General features: G+C 35.2%; 1 protein-coding gene across 1 annotated transcript; it reads left to right on the top strand.

Annotated features, from left to right (window-relative positions):
* Positions 1–507: 507 nt before the first annotated feature.
* LOC112065408 (leukemia-associated protein 1-like) lies at positions 508–25,418 on the top strand. Its single transcript, XM_028497586.2, is given in 2 exon segments — positions 508–822; positions 19,364–25,418. Coding segments are annotated over 2 exon segments (378 nt in total). The 5' UTR covers positions 508–695; the 3' UTR covers positions 19,615–25,418.
* Positions 25,419–27,338: the final 1,920 nt, after the last annotated feature.

The raw sequence follows: 27,338 nt of genomic DNA, 5'->3' as shown, positions 1-27,338 counted from the left end.
AGTTCCCACTCCCTGCACCCCCCACCGCCTGCCGGTCCCACCACTGCCACCTCCCGAGTCCCGCTCTGCTACTTCTTCAGGCTCTTACCGGCTGCGCCAACCCTGGCGAAGCTCTGCCAAGTGCCCTTTGCTCGAAGTAATTTTTGGCGATTTTTTTAGTAATTTTTCGGCTTAGTCCTAGTGGCGCTACGCTCTCCGACAGGTTACCCCGTCTCTCCCGCTAGATTGATGAGATCAGGCATCACTCGAAAATGGCGCCGAAAGCGCTGAGGCTCCTCATTCAAATTCGTTAGAGCCAACCCCGCCGCCCCGGGGCATGCCGGGAACGCGGGCTGCCTCCACAGCTGTCAATACCGCCTCCTAACCTCCGTACTCTAGCTTTCCCGACACTTCTGCTCATGCGCAAACTCCTACCCCAACCCCCACGCCTTGAACATGCGCAGAATCATCGCGTGTTCGCCGTTCGCCGTTCGCCTTCGCTTCCTCGGTCGCAGCCCTTCTACCTCTTTTCTTGCGCGTGCGTGCAGCTCCTATGCTCAGCCTAAGAGGTGGAGGGGCCGTGAGGAGTGTGGGCCCGAGGGTCCATAGATGACGTATCAGTCGATAGGCATTTATTCTACTGTTCGAGGAAAACAAATAAGGGTGCAGCTTAGGCGAAAAGAAAAGCATCTTATTGCCAGTGTCTAAACTCCGGAATGTGTCTGAGACCGTGTGTATGGATACACGTGTACTTGAAACAGCCCCGCCTGTGTGTACAGCTCTTGCTGTAAGTCAACGCTTTACCGGAGCTATCGCACTTAAGCCTCAGAACAACTTTATGAGGTAGGTACTATTATCATTCGCCGTTTGCAGACCAGGAAACCAAGGCTCAGAGACTTTGTACGTAATTTCTTTAAGGTAGCACAGGTAGCAAGCACGTGGACGAGTCCGCATCTGTCAGATTCTGGAGCCCGGGCCGTTCTCTACCATGGTGTGCGACCCCACCTGTGTGTGTCTGTGTGTGTGTGTGTGTGTGTGTGTGTGTGTGTGCGCGCGCGCGCGCGCGTGTGCTGGAGCCCGGTTCTCAGTTCCCTGTTGTGAAGGCACCTTCACTGAATCTAGTTTGTCTCACCGCGTTCTTGTTCTTAAACATTATGCTCGATTTTGGAGAGGTAAATGGGTTATTGGGCAGTCTTGGGGATCGCTTAGGGTGATTTTTTAAAAAACGGTTGGTAAGGGAACTTAATCTTGCCAAGACGGGTTTCTGTTGTGTCACGCACTGGTAAAGTAATAATAGCTAGATACCATATATTGACTGTACTCTGGGCTGCCATGGTGCTAAATAAACGCTTTATGGAATGATCATGTTTACTGCCCACATCAGCCCTATGAAGTACGCATTATCTTTTTTTTACACAAGAGGATACCTGAGACTCAGATTAAGAAACTTGCCCCAAAGTCTTATAACTAGTAAGTAGAAGCACAAGACCTAGGCAAATCTGTAAAACGTCCAAAACTGGGCACTATGGTAAGTCAATAGATGATGATACAGTTGTCAATACTGGAACACCTTCTTTAAAAATCTCTTTTATTCATTCATTTGCTTGAGAGAATTATCCTACCTGCCACAGGCTAGTTAAGATGGAAAAAAACACCAAACTGCCATGATTCTAAATGATTACATTTTAAGATTATTTTAAAACTAGTTGCTTTTTTCCTGATCCCAAGTTACAATGAATTTTCTAAAGAATCCAACAGTTTAAAATCTGGGGCATTGCTACACTTTTTTCTAGTTTTTGTTGTAAAACAACTCGTGATGAATCATAACTGAGTGTACAAAGATATACATCATTGTGAGGGTTAAATTAGACAACGCAGGTGAAAATGCCTGAAGTGCTAAGAAGTAAGGAAATGGGAGAAGGCTAGCATGGTTTGCATTATTGTGGTACAGTTGGAAGAGAAATGGATTTTAATAATTTGACATCATCAAGACGTAACATGGCTGAGTAGTATGGGGCTTACATCTCTATGGTACGTTTGTGCACTGGTTAAGTGAGTAGCCTCTGGAACCAAACTGCTTGGGTTGGAGCTCAGCTCTGCTATTTACTAGCTTTGTGACTCTGCATGAGTTTCTTTTTCTCAGTTTGATCTTTTGTAAAAGGATTAATGCTAGTACCTCAACCGGTGGTTGTAAGGATGTAAATGAGCTAATATAGTAAAGGTATTTGAACAGTGCTTGGTATATTAGTGAACGTTAGCTATTGTTGTAAGTCAGTTATTAACACTGATCTTTTAAAATGGTTTCTTTAGAGGTATTTTTAAAAACTACAGTTAGGGCCATTAGGAATTAGCATTTGTGTTCAAGAGCCCCTTAAAATGATAAATCAACCTGACGAATTATTTTTGCCAAATAGAGTAATGATTTCTGTCAGATGAATAAAGATGTTAAGAGTAACCTAAGAAGATGGAATCGTCTTACTGCTTTTTCTAATTATTAAAGTTAAAGGGAAAAGGGAAAAAACCACTCTAAAATATAAAGTAAAACCCATCCAAATTTCTATCATCTAGATATAAATACATATCCTTTGTAATTTAAAAATATACCTGTAAAGAGAATCGGCTAGGTGAAGTCTGGATAAGTGGTATATTTGGGGAATTTATTTGCAAGATTGTACTAGAATATCATGAATTGGTAAATTTTTAAATCCAGTCCCCTTTTAAGATTTATTCTGTCAAGAGAATTCCAAAGTGATGATGATATTAATAAATAATAACATTTATTGAGTACCTACAATGTGTCAGCTAAGCATGCATATCCATTTTCTCCTTGAATCCTCATAATAACTCATGAGGTGGGTGCAATTATTTTCTCCATTTTCCACATACTAAAGTTTATATAGAGGTCACTTTTAGAAGATTTAAGTCCTGTTTTAAGATCCTATTTAATAAACCAACAATATTTCATTAAAGCTTCTTTAGTCACTAATATGGGAGAAAACAAAATCAGGTAACTTGGTTCCTAAGCCTGAACCCAACTGGAAAAAAAATGGTGTTTTGAAAATGAAGAATTTTATGTTTGACCACAAGGGGGTGCAAATTCCCGAGTTGAATTTTAAAGAAAAAAAAAAAAAGAGTACTTTTACTTCAGATCATCAGATTCACAGGTAAAAAACTAGTAAGAATACCTTCCTTGAAGTTTAATACTCCACACAGTGATATACTTTATGAGAAGAAAGAACTCAATTATTTAGGGACTCAGCTGGGGTAGAAGCTGTCAACTTTCTTTCATTTTCAATATAGTGAAGAGTTAATCACCCTACCCCCCACCCCTTTCCACCCACCCAGTTTGTTTTTCTGCATACTCTTCTTGACTTGTCATAAGAGTAAAAGTGAAGTCATAATTTAAAATTTGAGGTTTTACTTGGAAACTGCAGTGCAATCACCAGCAAATGAATGGTAAATATGGGTAGTGTGGAGAGCAGAGGTCTTGTAATTTCAATGCTTTTTTTCCCTCCTGCTGTTTCTGATGAGTAAGCTGCGACTGATGGAATGTTGGCTTCAACATATTAGCTTATTTAGATAAAACTGTGAAAGCTATAGGGCTGTTCATCTTTTAAGGACGAATGAAGCCTCTTAAAGAAAAACATTTTGAACAGTAACTCAGTATACACTGGTGAATGTTTTAAAAACAATTTACATAGATGCAAATTGCATAGATGTAAAAGCTACATAAATAGCTTTTATTTTCTTGTTGGTCTTGTTTTTCTGAGGTGGACTTAGTTTTAAAAAAAACTTTTTTACTTGGAAATAATTTCAAATTTACAAAATGTTGCAAAAATAAAAATAGTTCAGAGAACACCCATATCATTTACTTGCTCTTTTGCAAGGTCTCTGTCTCTCTCCAAATATATACATATATATATATATTTCTTTATATGCAATTTTTTTCTGAACCATTTGAGGTTAAGTTACATACATCCTGGCCCTTGATCCCTAAATACTTAAGTGTGTATTTCCTGTCAACTTGATAAATTTACATTGAGAAAATACTTCAGTCTACCATCCACATTTGCATTTTGTAGGTTGGTTCTTATAGCATTTCCCCCTCCAGTACAGGAGCCAGTCTGGGGTCAGGCACTACATTTAGTGGGTCTTGACTCTAGCTTCTTTTACTGAAACATTTCCACAGCCTTTCTTTATCTTTTATGACCTTGATATTTTTGAAGAATATAGTTTCTCCCTCTACCCTCCTTTTTGATAGAACATTCCTTATTTTGTTTTTGTCTGATGTTTCCTCATGATTAAATTGAGGTTTTGCGTTTTTAAACTGGACTAGTGCACAGGTGGTATTGTGTCCTTCTCAGGGTACCACTTCTGGAAGCACATGATATCCATATGTCCCTCATTGATGATGTTAAGTTTGACCACCTGGTCCATATATGGCCCGAATTTTCCAATGTATAGTTACTGTTGTTTTCCTTCCTGGCACATAAGCAATTTGTGGGGAAATATTTGAAGATAAAGCTTGCTCTTCATCAAAGTTCCCATTTAAATATAGCATCCATTATTGCTGATATAATTTTACCATGATGGTTGCAAAATGATTCAACAAATCTAATACTCCTTTCACATTTACCAGTCAGCCCACAGCACTCTACTGCAAACAAAGAGCCCTTTCTTCTCCTCTATTTATCTATTTATTATCTGCATTAACTTATGAATTCCTATGTTTTTCCATTTCTGTATTTACCTTGTTTTCCTGTATTCTTTCTACTATATTTATATGTGTATATTTTGTACATTTTTTTTGAACCACTTGAATGTAAGTTACACACATCATGACCTTTCACCTCTAAATATTTAAGCCTGTATTTAATTATTTTGGTGTTCGAATTGTCCCAGATTTAGCTAGTGGAAGCACCTTTAGTTTGGGTCCTATGTCTTTGTGGTATGCTTATATCATTTTTTGGGAGTACTTCCTTGCTTTCTAGTATAATAAGATGTTCCAAGTTTAGCTTGTGCTTACCCTGCCCTAGCCCTGGTGTTAGCTTTTTCTCCAGAGCCCTGTTTCCTCTTAGTGGAGAATGGTATTAGAGATCAAGGTTAGGTATGCTCATTGCTGCTTCTTGGACCTTTCAGGAGACAGAGCTAGGAAATATATACATATATATGCACATTAAAATATGCATACACTAAGATGTACATATATGTTAATAAAATTAAGCTCATGTATATTATTATTTGTATTATAATTGAGAAGATATCATAGCAATATTTATAAAGTTCTGAATAAAGTCAGTGAAATCACAGTCCGCATTAACAACTCATACAATTTTCATGTTCCCTTAGTAAATGTCTGTACATATAATTTTATAGGATCATAGTGTGAAATAGTTTTCTTTGCCTTTTTCCACTTAACATGTAAGAAGCATCTGAGTTACTATATCATTTTTACAATCTCATTCTAAATTTCTCTGCTATGTATCATTTAGCAGATTCTACCATTCTTTTATTGGTGGACATCTAGGTTGTTTTCAGTTTTTTGTTATTATAAATAATTCTGAAGTGAACATTTTTATGTCTTCCTAATTAACTTTCTTATTTATTAGATGATTTCTCAGAAGTGGGACTACCAGTTCCCAAAAGGTAGGTATGTTTTGATGGGTTTGATATGTACTGGCACACAGATTAGTCAAACATTTACCAAAGTCCATATCAGAATTGGATATATAGAGATGAGAAGTATGTAGTCCCTGTTAGCAAGGAGCTGAAAGTCTAATGGAAGAAAGATAAATTCTTTAAAAATTATAATTTGAAATGTACAGGAAGAACATTAACCCAGGTAAGGAACAGGTGGCTCAGGAAAGCTTTTTAGGAGGGAGGTGGTGGTTGAGCTGTGTCTTGAAGGATACCTTGGCGAAGCCTTCGAGGAACTAGTGTAAGAGAGAGCAGAAATAGGCCATAGAAATCATTTAAAGCAGAATCACTGGAGTGTAAGAAAATAGAGGAGTCAGAAAGAACCTGGCATGGTCAAGAATATTCAGGTAGTTGTGTGATTTGTTGCCTAGGTGCTTTGGAGGAGTTGAGAAAGGTTAGCCTGATCAAGTGGATAGAGGTTAAACCATGAAGGGCCTTACATATCACTTTTATATTGATGCAATTGAAAAATCTTAAACCAGTGAATAATACGATCAGATTTATATTTTAGAAATTCACTTTAACAAGGGTACTGGAGAACAGATTAGGAAATGCAGGAGCAGTGATAGAAAGTCCTGCAGAGGCTATTGTACTATCTAGGCAAGAAATAAAAAAGTATTTGAACCAAAGAATTAGAAATGAAGTATAAACAAGATTGGATTTACTTACTCAGTATTAACTATGTAACTATTCCCAGGTAACTATTTAGCACCTACTCTGTGTTATGTATTGTTCAAGGTACTGAGCATATAGGGATGAGCATAACAGCCACAGTTCCTCCCTTTATGGTGTAGTCTACTGAGAGAAACAAGGATTAAGTTAATAATCATACAAATTACAACTGTGATAAGTACTATAGCAGAAAAACACAGGATGCCGTAAAAGCGTACACCATGGGGACCTAACACTGGAGATTTAAGTAAGGCCTTTCTAAGGTGGGACAGTTAAACTGAGACTTAGGAAGGGAGACCACTCTAGGCAAAGGAGGAGTGTATGTTAATGTCCTGAGCAGAAAGGACCAGTAAATTCAATGCCCATGAGGCTAGAGCAGAGTTAGCTAGGATGGAAAAAGTTGGAAGGTAAGACTAAAGAGGTTTAGGAGCCTTTGTATAATACATGGAGAAGAGAGAGAGGAGGCGTGTAGCAGGACTCCTAGGTTTCTGGTGTGGGCAACTGAGTGTCTCTTGGTACCATTTCCTGAGGGAAAATAGAACAGGTTTGATGGATTTTGATATGTGAAATGTTGATTTTTACATGCCTTTGGGCCAAGTACATCCTTCCATCCTCTGTAGAGGTAACTGGATATTAGGATTGGATTTTTGATTTGGAAGTCTAGAATTTTGGGGAAGGTCTGGTTTGCATGTTGTCTGTAGATTTACTAGTTGACCAATTGTAGATGGTAGTTTAAACTGTGGGATTGGATGAGATCACTGAGGGAGGTATGTAGACTGATAAAAAGGTTCAACACAGAATCTTGGAGAACATTGGTAGCTACACAAAAAATGTATACACTGGAAAAAAATTTGCTATAAATAGTAAAGACATAGGACAAACTAAAAAATATTTTTAACATATAAAGTAGGTAAAGGGTTAATATCCTCAATATATAAAGAGATAGGTCTATAAGAAAAATAGAGTTAACCAATACACAGCAAAAGGAGAAAAACAAATACAAGTTTTTCTTGTTTTTCTTTTTCAAATAAGTTCTTGGAGAGGTTTTATTTATTAATCAAACTTTAAGTACTTAAGGAAAGCAGAAGTTATAGAAGTTATAAAATTCTAAATGCTAAATATTTAAGAGAACTTAAAAAGCATCCTTAAAAGTGATTGCTGTTAAAATTTACAGACTAACCAGAGTTTCAAGTTGAATTTAAAAGTTAAGGAAGAACTAAGTTTTTTAGTTCATAACTTTGATAAGAATTTAAATGACCCCTGAATATTCTTTTCAATGCACGAAAGACATTTAAAAAACCTCCTCACAGTGATGGTATGAGTGAGTAAAGGCTGGTGGCAATGTAAATTAAAGCAGACCTTTTGGAAAGTAATTTAGCAATAATAAAAAAGATTATAGAAATAGTCATGTTTTTCCTGCCAGAAATTCCAATTTCAGGAATCTAGGTGAAATAAATCCAAACTATGGAAAAAGATCTATACAGGAAGATGCCCATTCCAGCATATTAAATAAAATAGCAAAAAGGGGGGGTGTTGAAATGTCTAGTAGTAGTAAGATTATTGAGTAAACTGTGGAAAATTCACTGGATTTACTATTAGCATCATCACAAAATGATGCATACCAACTGGAAAAATGTTTGTAAGTGCAAGATGTAGAGGTATAATTAGGATGATTGGAACTACTTCTAAAAACACACAGAGGAAAAATACAAGAAAAAACTTTCAACGCATATCCAGGTTTTCTGATCAAAGCTAAAAAAGTAAAAGCCAGTCTAAAATTTGGCATTGTTGACACTGCCAAACTATCTTTCTAAGGAACATTGATAGTCTATGAGCTAGTCCAGTGATTCTTAAACGTTGAGAATTTGTTGACAGTTACAGATTCTTTCTCTAGAATCATGTGCATATGTGAGCTGTTTGCACGTAATTTTAGAGATGGATGATGGTCGATGGAGTTCCTGAAGAAAGGTAGAGGAAAATGATTCATTTATATGATAGGCATAATAATGGTTCTCCTAAAGATGTCTGTATCCTAATCCCTGGAATCTGTGAATATGTTATGTTACATGGCAAGGAGTATTCAGGTTGTAGATAGAATTAAGGTTGCTACTCAGATGACCTAAAAATAGATTATCCTGAATTATCTGAGTAGGCTCAATATAATTCCACAATTTTTCTAAATGTGGAAGAGGGAAGCAGAATAGTCAGTGTCAGGGTGGTGAGATGTGAGAAAGACTCAACCAGCTATTGCTGGCTTTGAAGATAGAAGGCGGCCCATGAGCCAAGGAAGGAGGGCAACCTCTAGAAGCTGGAAAAGGCAAGAAAACGATTCTTTCTTAGATCCTCCAGAAAGGAATGTAGCTCTTGCAGGATCTTAGTTTCCCGAACAATGATTGAACCCCGGCCACAGCAGTGAAAGTGCTGAGTCCTAACCATTGGACCACCAGGGAATTCCCCAATTCTGGTTTTGAGAGTTTCATAATGGCCTGGATTCTGTCTGTCCTTGTTCTGTGTCTTCAGAAGCACAGTTACTGGCATTAATATTTAACGGGAATGAATGGAACTCAGCAAAGAGAGACAGGATCACCAATTGCTCTGCCACCTGAACAAATTTGAGAATTACTTGTTTTACTCTATTATGTTCTGTGTATTCTTATAATCTGTGAGTTAAAACTGCTCTATATTGATTAAGTCTGTTTTCTGAAATAAACTGATGTTTACTGAGTATCACTTATGAACAAGGTATTTTGTTTTACGACTGTACTTGTTTACTATCATATATTTAAAACATTGTGCTATAAATAGCTGTGGTTAGGAATTTCCCCCTCCAGGAATATTATAACTAGTAAACTAGAAGAATTATAATAAAAGGCAAAAAGAATAAGGTTTAACAATGGCTGGTTTGAAAATGTTTCTAATCTGTGTCATATTTCCATAGCTATTTATTTTCTACTATGAGTTTTCAATTTCTCAAATTTAATATTTACCTGATAATTTCAAATTAAGCTTCTAATCAGGTTAGTGTATTGGTAAAAATATTGTATATATTGGTAAAATACTAAATCTAAGTATTTTTCTGTACTTTTTTTGTTTAACAAATACATCAAAGTACTTTTTATCTTTTTTAGGTCTGTGAAGTGTCAGACCTCAAGACAGACAACAACTGTTTCATTAGGTTCACAGTATCTAGTGCACTAATCATAAACCTGTACAACATTCACTGAAATCTGTTGGTAATGTGGTGAGTTTTTCCCACGTATTCACCCATTTACATTCCCTTTTTAAAATGCAAGTGTGTCATTTATTTCAGATATTGACAGAATCTTTGTTCTGTGAAGTAACTTTGGTAGTTTCTTTTCCCTGTAGCTAATTGATACATTAAAAAAGCAATGAAAAAAAAAGAAAAAAAAAAAGCAATGATAAAATCCTCCTCAGAAGTAAGAGAATGGACTTAGGACATGGGGAAGGGGAAGGGTAAGCTGGGACGAAGTGAGAGAGTGGCATGGACATATATATAAATGGGAAGGAAATCCAAAAAAGAGGGGATATATGTATAAGTATAGCTGATTCACTTTGTTATACAGCAGAAACTAACACAACAATGTAAAGCAATTATACTTCAATAAAGATGTTAAAAAAATAATAATAATAAAAAGTTACTTAAATGGTTCATAACTATATGCTTTAATTAATTACATATCAGTTTATAAGTATTTTATTATCCATAAATATTTTTGGATGACCCTTTAAAAATCACAAAAGGCAAAAAAAGAAACTACTCTTAGAGTAGTTTCTTTGTAGAGTATATCCATATTAGTTATAGGGGAGAAAATTTACACATGGATCAGGAAATATACTTCTGTTTGGGGAAATTTACTTTGCATGGTTTAGAGCCCCAGTTTCTGAAAGTCATAACAGATTCGTACATATTTCCAACTCTGATTCTGTTAGGATTATGGAGGTATGAGGTTTTCTTCCTCCTATATAAAGAATTGTTTTGCTTCCACATTCGTGGAACTAACATTATAGGACTGAACTAACAGTCATTTATAATTAATAATTGTAGTATTTACTGAAGAAGTATGAACTGCCCACCTCACAACCCATTACCAATAAGGATACCTGGAAAGGGATAAACCCATTTGTTTGTTATTTACTTTCTAAAAAAATTAGTGTGAAAATGCTGGCCTTAAATGATATATTAAATACAGTGTTTTGAAACATTGTTTTAAAATAATTTAAATTTCCTTAGTAAAGGAAATTTAGCTTATTCAGGTTTGGAATCGTAGAATCTTAATAGTTAAAACACACCTATTTGTAACTGCACGCTGGAGCTGCTGAGAACAAACTCATTCCCACCTACATGTGATAACCCCTTAAGTATGACTTCTAGTACTTTCAACCACAGGACAACTGAATCTCCATTCTCCAAACATCTATGATTTTAAACCCTTCACAGTCTTGGTTTCCTTCTCTGGTTGTTCTCCAGTTTAACAGAGCCTATCTCAAAAAGTGACACCCCAAATGGTAAATCATATACCATATATGGTCTAAAATACACAAGCGTTGGTTAACTTTTTGTCTGGTCATTAAAAATGTGTGCATTTGGGGAGCAATTTAAGTAATAAAAAGGACTGGTAAATAATAGTCATGGATCTATTCTTGACCCTTTATCGAAGGAAAATTGAATAATAAACCTTACACTGAGTAACAAACGTTTAAAATGACAACTTTCTCAGAGACTTTATTGACTTGGGGTCAGCCTTGTCCCAGAAGTCGAGGAGGACAGGATTCTATTAACATTTATTTCTTATTCATTTCTAGTAAACAGAAGTAAAGTTGGGACTCTCTGGTCTCTAGGAGATACGACTGAGGATGTATGACCTGTTCTCTATGACAGTTGAGCCTCATGCTACATTTCTATTCTTAATATGTAAAAAAATTACTTCGTGTAGAACAAATCTATAGGGAAATAAGGAGAGTAAAATACAGCACATTCTCTTTTGGCAAAGAAATGCTTACGTGTTTAAAACAAATTAACTTTTTAAGGCAGCTCTGAGGAAGTAATTTATTTTAAATAGGTGAACAGTTTACAGCTCTTATGGGAACACTTTTTCCTTACTTTTCTTCGTCATAGGATTAGGCCCTATGTTTTTAATTTAACTCCTTTAATTTTTGCTGTTAACATTTAATTTACTTGATGACCCCATACTGTTAACTTTTGACCCAGTGAACTCGGGATGGTATATACAGACCATATACCTGATTTTAAAGAAACTGTTAAAGAAAAATAATGTTTGAAGTGAAACAGAAGATTAAATTCATTTCAGTGTTCCATGTAGAGAAGTATCACATATACTTAACCAAAGAACTTTTTTCCCCTTTGGAGGATGTATTTTTATAAACATGCGGTTTTTACAATTGGATGTTTATGCCATTGGCAAAACAACCCAAAGCTGATGTGACTGAACTGCAATATTTCTAATAAACTGCAAAACCACTAATATAGTATAGTAGATATGAAACCTTTTCCTGATAAGAAATTCTTATAGCATGTAACTAAATCTAATGGTCCTTCCATCTACCTTTACTTATACCCAATTTCCTTTCCTATCATAAAATTGAAATTCCTAAAGTTGAATCCTTTAGATGTAAAAAATGTTAGTACATATAGTTGTTAATTATGATAAAGTTCAAAGCTTCTTCTAAATTACTTGATGTAAAGATACTTTGTATATAACTTTTATTTGCCCTTAAAACTGAACCTGTGGACTTGCTTTTGAACATTTCCTCCCTAATTATAAAATAATGTGAGTCCTATTATTTATTGAACTGTTTAAAATGCAGTTAATAATTATTATGGATATCTTCAAATATGCCACATTTACTTTATTCAAAAATGAACAGATAGTTAAGCAATAACTGCTATATGCTAAACACCTTTATGTACAGGGGTATTACCAAGCCTTCTAATCTCTGGAAATAGTGCAAGCTATATATGTTTCTGTATAAAACTTCATGGTTTGCTAATAAGGTATCATGGTTGTTGTTTCTTAATTTAAATACTAAGGGAATGTTATAAAAGGTGTTTCAATTTCATTTTATTTTTTAAATAAATGGAAGTATTTTTGTATGTTTTTACAGCCATGGAGGGAAATAATGAGATTTTGCACTAGGGAAGTAATGCTTGGAATAGAGGTTAAAATAAGGTAAGAAAGCAGGTCTTAAGTGAGTAAATGGAGTGAAAAAAGCTGGAGTGGTAAGCAGTTGTGGTCAGAGATCAAGATATTGGAGTCTAAGGCCATGGAGTAATTTCTTGGTGTGTGGCTCTGGGTCTGGAAGGCTGAATGAAGTGGTTGTAAGATGGTGGAGTCAGAGTTCAAGGTTGTTGGATGGGTTGTCTGTATGGACACGGAAATGGCTCACAATAGCAGAAAATGCAGGGGAAGTGGATACTGGCAGCCAAGTGCCAAAGTCCTCGATGAGTAAGGGAGGGAGTGACTGGGCAATTAAGTAATGACAGTGAAAGAGAGGAACAAGGAATAAAAAATTTCCAAGACTGTTAATCATGCCCACAAATGAAGAGTCATGAGGGCAAGGACTAGGTCTTATTTTATGCTGCAAATATTTGTTGAATTAATGAATAAACAAATGATGACCTTATCATTTTGAATAGCATTTATTCATGTTGAATAAGTATTTCTGAAAACTTTGTGTTTTTCTATTATAAGAAATTGGTATTAAGATACAAATGGGCAAGAGGTAGAAAAAGGTGAATAATCCCACACCCAGAAATAACCACTATTAACCCCCGTTATTAAATTTTCACACCTGTTTTTTGTTCATATATATTTCCTAGCAGCAAATACTCAAGTATAATGTACTTTAATGACTGAATAGGTATTCTACTATAGAATATAAGGATGTACCATAAGCAGTTTCTTATTTGGGAGTGTTTATATTGATGCCTACCAGTTTTTCTCTACTGGTAAAAGGAACAATGTATCAATAATCATTAAATTTTTGCCTTATTTATTTCCTTAGGATTCAGTCTTAGAAGTGGATTTTCTGGTAGGGTCTTCATAATGAGCCTATTTATCTTTATTTTAGGTCTACTTCTAACAGGCTTGTTTATATGCATTCTTATTCTATCCTGGATTGGAATCATAAAATTGGACAGTGTTGCAGGTTCTGACTGATGCAGGCACACCGACAGTGACAAAAGTGAGAACTGGTAAGTAAAAGTTGTTCTTCACAGGAATAATGATGGGTGTTTTAAAAACTTGGAATCAAGTACACTTTTCATGATTACAATAAGAAATGATTCATGAGCTGAATAACAGGATATAGTGGTCAATTCAGAAATACATATTCAAATTAAAGAAAAACCTCTATGAATAACCTACATTTGTTGACAGCATCCAATTTTAGGAGAGATTTTTAAAAATTGTGAATAGGGACTTCCATGGTGGTCCAGTGGTAAAGAATCCACCTTCCAGTGCCAGGGACACGGGTTCGATCCCTGGTAGGGAACTAAGATCCCACATGCTTGCTGGACAACTAAGCCTGCGTGCCACAACTGCTGATCCCGAGCGCCTCAACTAGAGAACCCACATGCTGCAAACTACAGAGCCCATGCGCTCTGGAGCCCGCACGCCACAACTAGAGAGAGTAAACCTGCATGCCACAACTCGAGAGAAGCCTGTGAGCCACAACAGAGATCCTGCGTGCAGCAACTAGGACCCGATGCAGCCAAAACAAAATTGTGAAGAGTCATCAAAGTCACTGCTCCTCAAGACTTTTTCACAAACGTGTGGTTTGGTTAATAGCAGAGAAGAGTGAATAATAGCCCTAGAAGCTTGATCCCAAGATAGAATTTTCTTTAGTTTCACATTTTATCTTAAATTTAAAATGAATGTGCATTATATACCGTAATAGTCCTATGGTTAGTATAAATACCATGCCACGTGGTATACCATTTATACCACGGTGAGTATAAATGTTAGCGCACCACAACTACTGAGCTTGTGTGCTTCACCTGGAGAGCCCGCGTGCTGCAAACTACAGAGCCCATGCACCACAACTACTGAGCCTGAGTGCCACAACTAGAGAGAAGCCCGCATGCAGCAACAAAGAGCCCGCAGGCTGCAACTAAAGACCTGACACAGCCATAAAAATAAATAAATAAATAAATATTTAAAAAAAAGAAAATCGACTGTTTAAACAAAAATAATAACAATATATAATGGGGGTTACAACATGCATAAGTAAAATATATGATAACAATAGCATAAAGGGCAGGAGAGGAAAAACAGAAGTATGATATTTGCTATATGTGAAGTGGTATAATATCACTTGAAAGTAGGCTGTGATAAGTTATATATGTAGACTATAAACCCTCAAGCAACCAGTAGAATAATAAAACATTATTAGGTAATAAGCCAACAAATGAGAAAAAATGGAACCATAAAAAATTCAATCTGAAAGACGGCAGAAAAAGGAAGAAAGGAACAATAAATAAATGGAACATAGAACAACAGGAATAAATAGAAAACAGTAAGATGATAGACTTTAATCATATCAATAATCACATTAAATGTAAATGACTTAAAAATTCTTATTAAAAGGCAGAACTTATCAGATTGATAGAAAGAAAGACCCAACACACTTTACATATGAAAACACAAAAACATTAAGAATGAAAGGATGGAAAAAGATATACCATGCTGTTGCTCACCCTAGTCAAAAGAAAACTGGTGTGGCTAGATTAACATATAGAACATATAGAAACAAAGTAAGATTTCAAAGTGAAGAATATTACCAGAGATAATGAAGGATTATCATTTCATGATAATAAAGGGGCCAGTTAATCAGGAGTACATAACAGTTGTAAATGTTTATGCCCCAAATAACAGTAGGTTCAAAATATGTGAAGCAAAAAATGATAGAACTGCAAGGAGAAACAAAAATCTACAATTATAGTCAGAGATTTCAGTACCCCTCTTTCAATAATTGCTAGAACAAGTTGAAACCTAGCAAGGATATAGTAAACTTAAACAACACTACCCACCAATATTACCTAAATGACTTTCCTAGAACATTCCACTTACAGTAGTAGAATACACATTCTCTTTAACATGAAACATTTACCCAGAGTGAGCATATTTTGGGCCAGGGGTCAGCAAACTATTGCCCTGGGGCCGAATCTAGCCTGGTTTTGTATTGGCCTATGAACTAAGAATGGTTTTCACATTTTGAAAGATTTCTAAAAAAAAAAAAAAATTGACACAGACTGTGGCCCACAAAGCTTAAAATATTTACTATCTGACCCTTTACAGAAAAAGTTTGCTGACCTTTGTTTTAGGTCATAAAACATGTCTCAGTATATTTTAAAGGATTCAAGTCATGCTGAAGTATGACCTGACCACAAAGGAATTAAATAAGAAATCAATAACAGAAAGCGAACTAGAAAATCCCCAAATATTTTGAAACAGAATAACATGCTTTTATATAATCCATTGATTAAAGAAGGACTCAAAAATGAAATTAGAAAGTATTTTGAACTGAAGGAAATAAAAATATAACATATCAAATTTTGAATAAATGAAATGCCTATATTAGAAAATACAAAAAATATCTCAAATCAATGACCTCAACTTGATGTTAAGACACTAGGAAAAAAAGAGCAAGTTAAACACAAAGAAGCAAAAAATAAATCATGAAATAATAAAGATCAAAGTAGAAATCAGTGAAATGGAAAACAAAAATCAATTGAGAATATCTGTGGAATCAAAGCCTGGTTCCTTGAGGTCAGTAAAGTTGATAAACTTTTAGCCAGACTAGTCAGGAAAAACAAACAAAAAAAAGAAGACACATATCAGGAAGACAAGTAATCAGGAATGAGAGGAGGTGACATCATTACAAATTCTACAAATACTGAAAGGATAATAAGGGGATATTATGAACAACTTTAGGCAAAAAAAAAAAAAAAGTCAACAACTTAGATGAAATGGCCAAAGTCCTTGAAAGACATAAACTACCAAAGCTCATTCAAGAAGAAATAGATAACCTGAATGGTCATTTGTCAGTTGAATTATTAGTTTAAAATATTCCCACAAAGAAAACTTCTGGTCCATAGGGCTTCACTGACAAATCCTTCCAAACATTTAGGAAAAAAAATAATACCAGTTACACTCTGCCAGAAGCGTGAAGAGGAGGGAATACTTCCCAACTTGTTCTTTGAGGCCAGCATTACCCTGATACCCAAACCACACAAAGACATTAACAAGAAAACTCAGGCCAATCCCCCTCATAAACATAAGTGTAAAAATTCTAAACACAATTTTATCAAAATCCAACCATTTAAAAGAAGGATAGTATTATTGAGTGGGGTTTATCCCAAGAATACAGGATTGGTTTTAACATTCAAAAATCAATGAGTATAATTCACCATATTAAACTAAAAAAGAAAAATTGATCATCTTAATAGATGTAGAAGAAAATTTGACAAAACCCAATTTTCATTTCTGATTTTAAAAACTCTCAACAAACTAGGAATGCAAGGATACTTCTTCAACCAGATAAAGGGTATCTACACAAAACCTACAGATAACCTCATACCTACTGATGAAAGACTGCATGCTTTCAGGATTTCTGCTCTTATCACTTTTATTCAGTATTGGAGGTTCTGACCAGTACAATCAGGAAAGAAAAGGAATAAAACAATTTCAGATTGGAAAAGAGAAAATAAAACTGACAATCGTCCATCTATTCCACTTGGTGGAATTGACATAAAGCTGCCAGAATAAGTGAGTTTAGCAAGATTGTAGGATACAAGATCAATATATAAGTCATTTATATTTCTGCATTCTAGCACCAAACATTAAAAATGGAAGTGCAAAAAATACGGAACATTTACAATAGCATAAAAAATATGAAGTTCTTAGGAATAAATCTGAAAAAGGCATGAAAGACCTGTACACTGAAAACTACAGATAACACTGAGAGGAATTAAAGGTGACTTAAATAATTGGAGAGATTTACCTGGCTCATGGGTTCACATTGTTACGATGTCAGTTCTCCCCAAATCAATCTAAAGGTTCAGTACAGTCCAAATAAAAATTCCAGTAGGTTTAAAAAAAAAGAAAAAAAAAAGCTGAGAAGCTGATTCTAAAATTTGTATAGAAATGCAAAAGATCTAGAATAGCCAAAACAATTAAGTTTTATTTATTTTTTTGTTTACTTATTTATTGCTTTTAGATAACTTTTGGAGGCAAAGTAGGACTTAAGAAAGGTAGCATTGGTGACCACCCAGAGGGGTGAGATAGGGAGGGTGGGAGGGAGATGCAAGAGGGAGGAGATACGGGGGTATATGTATATGTATAGCTGATTCACTTTGTTATAGAGCAGAAACTAACACAATAAAGCAATTATAATAAAGCAATTATACTCCAATAAAAATGTTAAAAAAAAAGTAGCATTGGAATAAGACAGATCTGGACTTAAATCCTAGCTCTGCCCACTTACTATCTACGTTATCTTGAAGATATAACTTTACTTGGGCCTTGGTTTTGCCCATCTGTGAAATGGGTTAATAATACCTCAAGAAGCTGTTGTGAATATTAAATGAAATAATAAATATTTGAGCACTTAACACAGTGTCCAACATACAGCATGTACTAAATAAATGTTCCATTGCTAGCTACTATGAAGATACTTCTACATAAATGTAGGAATCCAAAGCCATATTAGATTAGATAATGGTAAGATGCTGAATATATTTTATGATATAATCTTCTGTTTACAGAAATCGTATCACAAAAACCCTTAGTTCAGGGAGGGTCAAACTTGATCCTTTGCTATTTAAAGAAACATGTAGGGTAGCACATTCTAAAATTGAACCTTCTTTAAAGGTGCTTTTTTATTTAGTTCCATAGCCAAGATTTGCTTTGGGGATGGAAATTTATGTTGGCCTGACAGTTTTACATTAGAACAAGCCCCACATTTAAGGGCTAAATAGTTTGGATGACTTGCATTAATGTACCTTTTATACTTTTTGAAGCCATAGCCTTTATATGGGAGTACCATAGTCGAAGAAAAGTTGTAGGTATTTATTTTGTGTGTTTTATCTTAAGGCACATAATTTGTTTAAGCTGGCTAGGAGGACATTCAATTAAAAATTCAGAACATTGAGTGAGATAATCCAGAGAAACAAAGTCTTTTAATTTTATTCATTCAGTTTGTTATTCTCACCCACTAAGGGGTCAGCTAAAATGAAGAGATAATGTTTAATAAAGGACAGCTTTGTCTGACCTGAAGGAAAGAGTTCCAAAGCTAGATTACCTCTTCTGAAATTGCTTTGAAATTGCTTCCTCATCTTACAATGAAAGTTCATATGCAGCCATTTGATGTTGTTTATTGCATTCCCTTTTTAGCCCATAGGGTTTCAATCTATTTCTATATAATGATGACTTTCACATGTCATCAGTAGCTTATTAAGAAATGAGAAAGCTTGAGTCCTCTGTCTTCTAGTGATATCCCACTTAGATCTGACATTAAGTTCATTTTTTTCCTTCAAGCTATTTTTTCCAAATTTCTTGGCTATTGTTGGTGACAACACACATTTTGGGACCTTCAAACTTAAAATCTTAGGTTCATTTCCTTCTTTCCCTCCCATAGGTAAACAATTGCTAAACTTGTTACTTCTTATAGCTACTTCTCTACAGTGGTACTTGATATATCCCTTTTCATTTTTAAAATTGCCCATTTAATCCAAGCTCTTAAATGTCAAGTTTGTATTGTAGCCTCTTGTATTGTATTGTATTGTATAGAATTATATTGCAACCTCTTGGTATTCTCCCTAGCCCCCATCCTATCTTATCCCCTTCCCCACTAGTCTACACAAAACATAAAATATTTTCCATCAAACACTCTGTAGAGAAGTATTGCTCAGTGAATACGGAAAACCTGATTAAGTAGAAAAAAGGAATTTAACTGGAATCTCCCTTCCTTTCAGTGGTTCTACTTGAAAGGAACGGAGAAGAGCAGAACCTTCAGATATTGAATCACGACTTTGACAAATACCAAATGGGAGACGTGGCTGGCAAGAGACTGATAATATACGATAGAAACCATTGGAAAGATCAAAGGAGCCGTAAAATTCAACTTCTGCTAGCCATTCTTTCCCTTTTTGCTCTCCATACACCTCAGCTGGGAATCTTTATATGTGCAGTATTTATTTGGCTTGTGTTATCCTGGTCATTATAAAGTTATCTCGGAGGCTAAGAGAGCTGACCTTCCTGAGAAGGGAAAGCAGTCTGTTCTGACAGTGATGACAAAAGGAGTTCAAGTCATACCAAACATCTTTCTCCCATTTAGAAACATCCTAGTATTTAAGACCTAGTATTTCATTTCTCTCTACTCGCATATTTGTGTTCTCTGTTCTTATCATGTCTGTGAGATGACCTGCCTATTCCTGCTCTGCAGTAGTTCTGTATATTGTTGCATGTCTAGTGCCTTGAACAGTGCCTAGCACATAGCACATAGGAAGCACTCAGTAAATATTTGATGAATGAATAAATGGTTATCTTTTCTCTCTGGCAATCCAAACCCATTGCCACTTTCAAAAAATCCACATGAGATTTTCCGATTCCACTAAACTTCTGTCCATATCAATCTAGTTTTAAATCACTTCATTTTGCACATCCCCTTAGCAATTATTTGTAGTTTGTACTTGATTAATATACTCTTATTATGTTACTTTTCACATATTCCTATATCTTTTCTATATATGTTGTATTTTCAACTAAAAGATAATGCCTCAAGTGTTAAATACTGTATGTGCTGTTCAACAGTGCCTCATGTGCTGCAGAAAGATAAACCCTCAATAGATGGGCAGGCTACCTACCTCCTTTTGAAACATATTCTCTGGATCAGTGTGATCTGCCTTGAAAGGGAGTTTAGATACATAGGTTCTGGTTTTTTGTATTTCACTCATATATTGTGTGACTTTGAGCAAATTCATTCCTTCAGTGTTCAGTTTAAGAACAAATTAAGAAAATAAACAGTTTCCTAAAGAAAAACATTTTAGAGTTACAGAAGCATTTGTATGTTGGTAACATTTCTCCAGAAATATTTAATGTAATATACAAGTCTGGACTGGTCAATTTTAATCTTTCCTTGGAATTTCCATAGAAAAGTCCATGTAGCAGAGACACTGAAATAATATTATACAGAAAATATTAACTATAGAAAGAACCATAGCTTCTTCATAGAGAAGAACCAGAGATAATATCCTGGATTTTTGCAGTATTTAAGCTACTCCTTAGTTGTCTCACAAAGGAATTTAGTGCAGAGGAACACATTCAAGGAATTACTGAGGTTCAGAATAAGACTGTACAAAGTATAAGAGTGTTTTCTATAATAGTTTCTATAATAGTTTTCAAATAGTTAAATTAAGAGTCATTCATTCTCTGGGCTCTTTCTCCATCTACACTGTCTTCTGGCAACAATAAAGTGCACCCTATACATGAAAGCAATTTCTAACAATGCCAAATCAACAGCAGTTTCTAGGTCATTTCCATTCCTTCCTCCATGAAAATGTACAACATTTAGGTTATTCCATGTATTTCCCCCATGCCCCAAAATTGTTAGGTTGCCAGAGAAAACTGATCAGGTAATGAATTACCTTTTGCCTTCAGGTAGTCATTCTAAGTACATACAAAATCAGACATTAACATGAAAATATGAGGGGAAGAAAAACATCAAACCACAGAATTCAGTTTTAGTCTTACTGACATTTATATACCACACTTCCTGTTTATGATTTCAAAAGTGCAGCCATGCAGTGCTTCTACTAAAAACTGAGTAATTGGGAACACTTTTGAGGATTAAAATGGCAACTTACTCAAAGGAAAAAAAAACCACTAAATTTACTGTTTGTGGAATTGTTATCTTTGTTGTGTAAAAAGTTGAATATTTTTCAAACATCATTTACTAATAGTGTAATTAAAAGGGAACTTGATGGCCTTGTGCCTTTAAAACAAGCAGCCCAGTTGAGAGTCTTAGTTCTGAATTTGACTAGTTGATGGGATAAGGAAACCAAGCCAACGCCCTTTAATCTATATCTATCTCTATCTATATATCTATAAAGGTAATTCTTGCAAACATTTGCTTTTTTCCCCCTCATTTTGAGATTTCAGTTGACTGTTGTTATGCATTAATTAACAATTAGTTCTGGCTGAAGGAGGGAAAGGGTAGAAATGAATACAGTTCTTAAATGAAAGGTCCTTTCTTCTACTACTAATTTATTCTATTTGAAGCATAATTGTATGAGTTAATTTAATTTTGGTGATCACTTCAGAATGTGTGTGTGTGTGTGTGTGTGTGTGTGTGTGTGTGTGTGTGTGGAGAGAGAGCACCCAATGAGCAGTGGCTGCTAGCTGGACATCAAAATCCATGTTCTCACTTCTTCTTGGCCATACAGATAAGCTTATTCCCAGCCTCCCTTGCAGTTAGCTGTGGACATGTGACTTAAGTTACAGCCAATGGAATGAGAATGGAAGTTATATGTACTACTTTGAGTCCCCGCCCCTAAAAACTCCCCTTCCTATGGGTTGAAAGAGAAAAGACCCCCAGAGAGATCTTGGAACTTTGGTACTGAAAGCTTAGGTACAGAAAGACCTTGAAAACTAAGTACTGAAGTACTTGTTTATTTTAGCAAGAAACAAACTTGAGCTATTATACATTTTGGGGTGGATCTGTTAATGACAATTAGCTTACCATATTAATGCAATGTACAAAACTTATATTTGCAGTGTCCTGTGATGTACAACTCCCGTGGGCAACATTTACATTGTAATGTATGTAATGGCTACAGGTATGTATACATATGGATATATATAAATGTTCCCCCCAGGGGTTGTGTAACATTGTAGCTCTGCCGAACCGACTCCAACTTCTCTCGGGTTTTATTTTGTAGGAGCATCCATTTGTGTAAAGGCACTTCCCTTTTGTGTTTGTGGTAATAAATTAAGGTGGAATGGATCATCCAACAAGAATCTTAAGGGCAAAATGTATACTTATGAACCACATCAGACCTCTTTGTTAGATTTGTTCACCTGTGTTAGCTACAGACTCTTCTTATAACCTATTACCCTCTGGCATGCATTAGGCCAACAGAGAGTGTTAGAAGTGCCCTTCCCCTCTGCCCGCCAGGCTTACTGCTGTGAGTCATAAAAACTTTTCTGGGCTTCATTTTCCTTTTCTGTAAAATGAGAGCTGGATTATATGACCCCAAAGATCCCTTCACTAAAATTCTACTATCTATGACTACAATGTCCATAGCTATTGGTAGAAATAATTGTTAATGTGAATGTTCCTTCAGATTCCAAATTGATACTGTATAGGTGCTTAAAAGTAACTTGAAGTTATAAAAAAGATGTTTAACTTGCACCAGTTCACAAAGAGGCACAACAGAGGTTCTACTCTTCTCCCAAACAAAAACTATTAAATTGAATTTTTAACTTACTCAGGATAGTTTTTAGAGTAATTATAAAGCACTATGTCACCTCTCTGATTTCTTTACTCAGTTGGTGAACTATCAAACCAATGCAGAATTTGACATTTATTAAAACAATATACCATATTACAAAAAGCCCTAAATAGCAGATTGTGCAGTTGTTCGCTGAATTTAGCAGTTAAAACCTTAAATTTTACTTCTCCTAATAGTATACTTATTTCTACTGTTTCAACGTAATAACAATGAATACTATAACAAGTTCAGGATCATGGCAAAATCACTAAAGTCATAGTTACTTTTGTCATAGTTAACTAAGTCATATATGACTTAGTGCTAAATCACATTTTTGTTATAGCTGACAAAAATGAATCTACCTGTTTGTCTGCTGGTAGGGATTTAATCTCATGGATTTCAACTTTGGTTAAAACTAAAAATATACATTATCCAGACTTGATGCAGGCATGGAATTGGCTTTAATTCACATTCTTTTGCTTTGGGAGAGCTGCAGAAATATGGACCTTGCTCAGGGATGATGCTATTTTCGAAAGGAGAAAGGACAGGCTGTATATCATTGTCCAAGGTAGAGTTTTTACATTAAGAGAAAGCCATGTATAGGCTGGAGTAGATGAGAAGAAGAAATCACAGTAACTTTTTTTCCCCAAAAGGAACAAGACAGAGAGCTTGCAATAGTATTTTGAGTACCAATAGGCAAGTATGGATTCTAAATATCCTTAGATAATTGCAGAAATTAGGAAACAGTTTTTAATATGAACGCATAAATAAATTTTGGTATATCCATATGTTGGAATGCTGTGCAGATGTTAAAAACATGTTTTCAAAAAATTAAACAACATGAGAAAATGATCATTATGAACTACAAATCCTTTATTGCTATCAAACAGGAATCAATCTTATTCTTTCCAATGTCTGTAGCCTTCCTCATGCCATTTCCTCCCCACCCCCAGTATAAATAAGAGCATAATGGAAGAAAGGTTTTAAGGAGAGATGCACAGACAGTGAATTTTAAAGCTTGAAGGGATTTCAGAGATCATTTAGTCAAAATTCATCGTTTTGCAAAGGAAACTGACACTGGAAAATTAAATGTCTCACTTAAGGTCTCGATATCAGCATTGCTACTTGCCAAAACCTGGGTTTCCTTGATCCCCAAATCTGGCACATTTTACCTTCTACTGTAACATGCTACATCTGAGGTTGGGTCAGACCAGATTAGAGAGAGTACTTTTGGAGAGGGTGGGTACAGGGCACAATGGTAATGGAATGGTAATGATCAGAGTCATAAAATATCTGTGGAGATCATCTATTTCCTAATAATTCTAAATCTTTAACTTTTTTCTTACTCAGTACTGCTTTAAAAATTCTTGGGGGAGAACTCAGATCACTTCTTTGTCTCACATAAATAACACTAAGTAGTAAAAGTGACTAGATTACAACTTATGACTTTTACTTATTTGTTCATTTACTTTTGTCTGTCTCTTCCACTAGACTGTATCTTCCAGGAGGGCAGGCCTATATCTTTTTGCTTACTCCAGCTCCCTTCTAGCAAGTGTTTGACACATAAAAGATGTTCAATAAGCATTGGTGAGTGAATTACTAAATCATAACTACTACAAAGCAGTAATCTTATTTGCTTTGGCTCTATTTCTTCTGGAGGTTTGGTTTTCCCAAGTTTTGTGATTCCATCACCGTTCTAAATTAATTTTAGAATTGGGTGAATGTGCTCTATTCTTCATATGCTCTGAAGTTCAGTCTAGCACAATTGAACTGTTCTATAATATTAATTTTGGTACTCTTAAAACTCTTGTGCCAAATTTGCTAAATTTGGGAATGACCTTGATCTGTAATTTTATTTAGGTTTTTATCCACAGATGAATGTGTAATTCACCACCATGAATTAGTAGTGTGCATGTGAAATTAAACTGATGATGAGTCAGGAGGCAACACTGTTGGGTGAGCAAATTTGGAAATAGGAAAAAAGAGATGGTAAACCTTGAAAAATAGAAGTATTAGGCTGAAATAAGTATACATTTAAACTTCTATCTCAAATTAAGTGTAAGTTTCAAACCTGATAAAAAGAAGTAACTAATATTTTGAAGAGTGGATTTTTCCTTAAAGGTAAGATATTAAAATAAAAACAAAGCAAAACAAAAACACTGAGCCTAAATTTAAACATTAATCTCAATTTTAAAAGGTAGGCCTCATACCTTTTTCTCCTTAGGTTTATTTTCAATATAAATATATGTAGAGAATTAAAAGAGATATATATTTTTTAACAGCAAAATTTTTACCAGATGAAGAAGCTTAAAAATGTTGGCCTTGTAGTCTATTTCTAGGAATTCATCCTAATTTAGGAAATAATCTGAAATGCTAAAATAGATTTATGCATAAAAAGTTCACAGCAACATTATTTATAAGAAAGTAAGGAAAATAGCTTAAATGACCACTTAAGGAAACACTACTCCACACAAGGATCATTAATGCAGCCATTGAAAATGTTTTTAAAGAGTTTTAAATAACTTGAGGAAACATTTCTGATAAATCGTTATGAAAAAAAAGACAGTGTGCTCAAGCAAACAGTTTAAACTTCATAAGCTTAAAAAACTGTGTGGAAATATGTCAACCAATAGTCATTTACCTCTAAATAAAGGAATTACTGGTTGTTTTTTTCTTGCTGTCTCTTTAAAAAATATTTTTGCTTTATTTTATTTAAACACATTTTCAAATTTTTCTTCACTTACGTGTGACTTTTATAATCAGAAAAAGAAACCTATTACTTGGCGTAGATATGTGTTTATGTCCCAATGATGTGTTTTCAGTATCATCACGAGTATAAATATTGTTGCCCAAAAGAAAAGTTTGATATTGATTTAAATCCAAATAATGGAGTTTCCAAAACAAACACTGGTACGTATCCTATAACTTGTAAAATTATAGTGGTTTAGTATAATTTATTAATTATTTCGACATAGCAGGCTCTTAGTATATTTGTTGATGATGAGGTGGTTAGAGAAGGGATACCTCAATTAATTTACCAAGTTCCTTGAATCTGTCAGTTAGCAACTCTCCCACCAAGATATTAATGATATAGTCCTATGTTAAAAAGTTGTCCATAAAAATCTCCCTTAGTTTGTGTGGTGCACTTTTGCAAACTATTATTTTGTACTTCAAAAAGAACAGTCTCAAGTGCTAATTTTTTACAGACACAAAAGGGAGAAAAATTTATTCTTACCTTGTTTATGTTGGCCAACTATGAGCTTCAAGTAAGAGTCTGTGATCTGTAAACCACCAGTAAAAAAGGTTTCTTGTGGAAATAACTGGCAACAATACTTACCTTGTAAGGTTGTTATGTTTTAGAAATCATGTATGTAAAGTACCCAGCGTAGTACATGGCACCTAGGCATTCAGTAAATGGTGGCTATTATAATAATACAATATATAATATTACTATGACTTATTATCTGTTATATATAGGTTGAGTTGAAAAAATATGAAGTGCAGTCTATTTAAAAACATTATTCTAGACTTTCAGATAAAGATGGGGAGTGAAGACTGATCACAAAATCTTCCTGCCCAAATACTTTACAAAATAGTTTGCACGAAACAAAGAACAGTAAAAACTCCTTTAAAAACCTTACCAGGGACTTCCCTGGTGGGACAGTGGTTAGGAATCTGCCTGCTAATGCAGGGGACACAGGTTTCAGCCCTGGTCCGGGAAGATCCCACGTGCTGCGGAACAACTAAGCCCGTGCGCCACAACTACTGAGCCTGTGCTCTGGAGCCTGCGAACCACAACTGCTGAGCCTGCGGGCCACAACTACTGAAGCCCACGCACCTAGAGCCCATGCTCCGCAACAAGAGAAGCTACCGCAATGAGAAGCTTGCGCACTGCAACGAAGAGTAGCCCCCGCTCGCAGCAACGAAGACCCAAGGAGGCCAAAAATAAATAAATAAATAAATTTATAAAAACATTACCAGAAGCAGCGAGAAAAAAGAAAAGTCTGCAACCTAAGCCAATAAAGGCCAAAATAATACTATTATTTCAAAATAAATAAATAAATAAATAAATAATTTTGGATCAGTCAGAAATGAAATACGCATGGCTGGAAATCAAATTCTCACCAAAAGAAAAGACTGGCAATCCCAGCACATTCCCTAGTCAATTCATCAAGATGATTATGCCTTGTCTCCTCTCTCCTAAATCTCCCACATTTCCCTGCTCCTCACTTCAAACTCTCATTTTATTGATAAATAGAAGCTATCCCAAGAGAAACTCCTTTTTCCCACGTTATACCTATCAACCTGACTTCATCTGTACTCATATATACTCTTCCTTTATAAAGGGTCAACTCTCCCTGTTCTAATCTAAGGCAAGCCCCTCTACTTGTACCCTGGATCCCATCTTTTCTTGTATAGTCAAGGATTGTGCTCCTGTGATTACCCCCTCCATTTCCTG

This window comes from Physeter macrocephalus, chromosome 13 (assembly GCF_002837175.3).
Source record: "Physeter macrocephalus isolate SW-GA chromosome 13, ASM283717v5, whole genome shotgun sequence".
NCBI lineage: Eukaryota > Metazoa > Chordata > Mammalia > Artiodactyla > Physeteridae > Physeter > Physeter macrocephalus.
The sequence above is the reverse complement of the archived record's forward strand: the minus strand, read 5'-3'. Positions and strand labels throughout refer to the sequence as shown.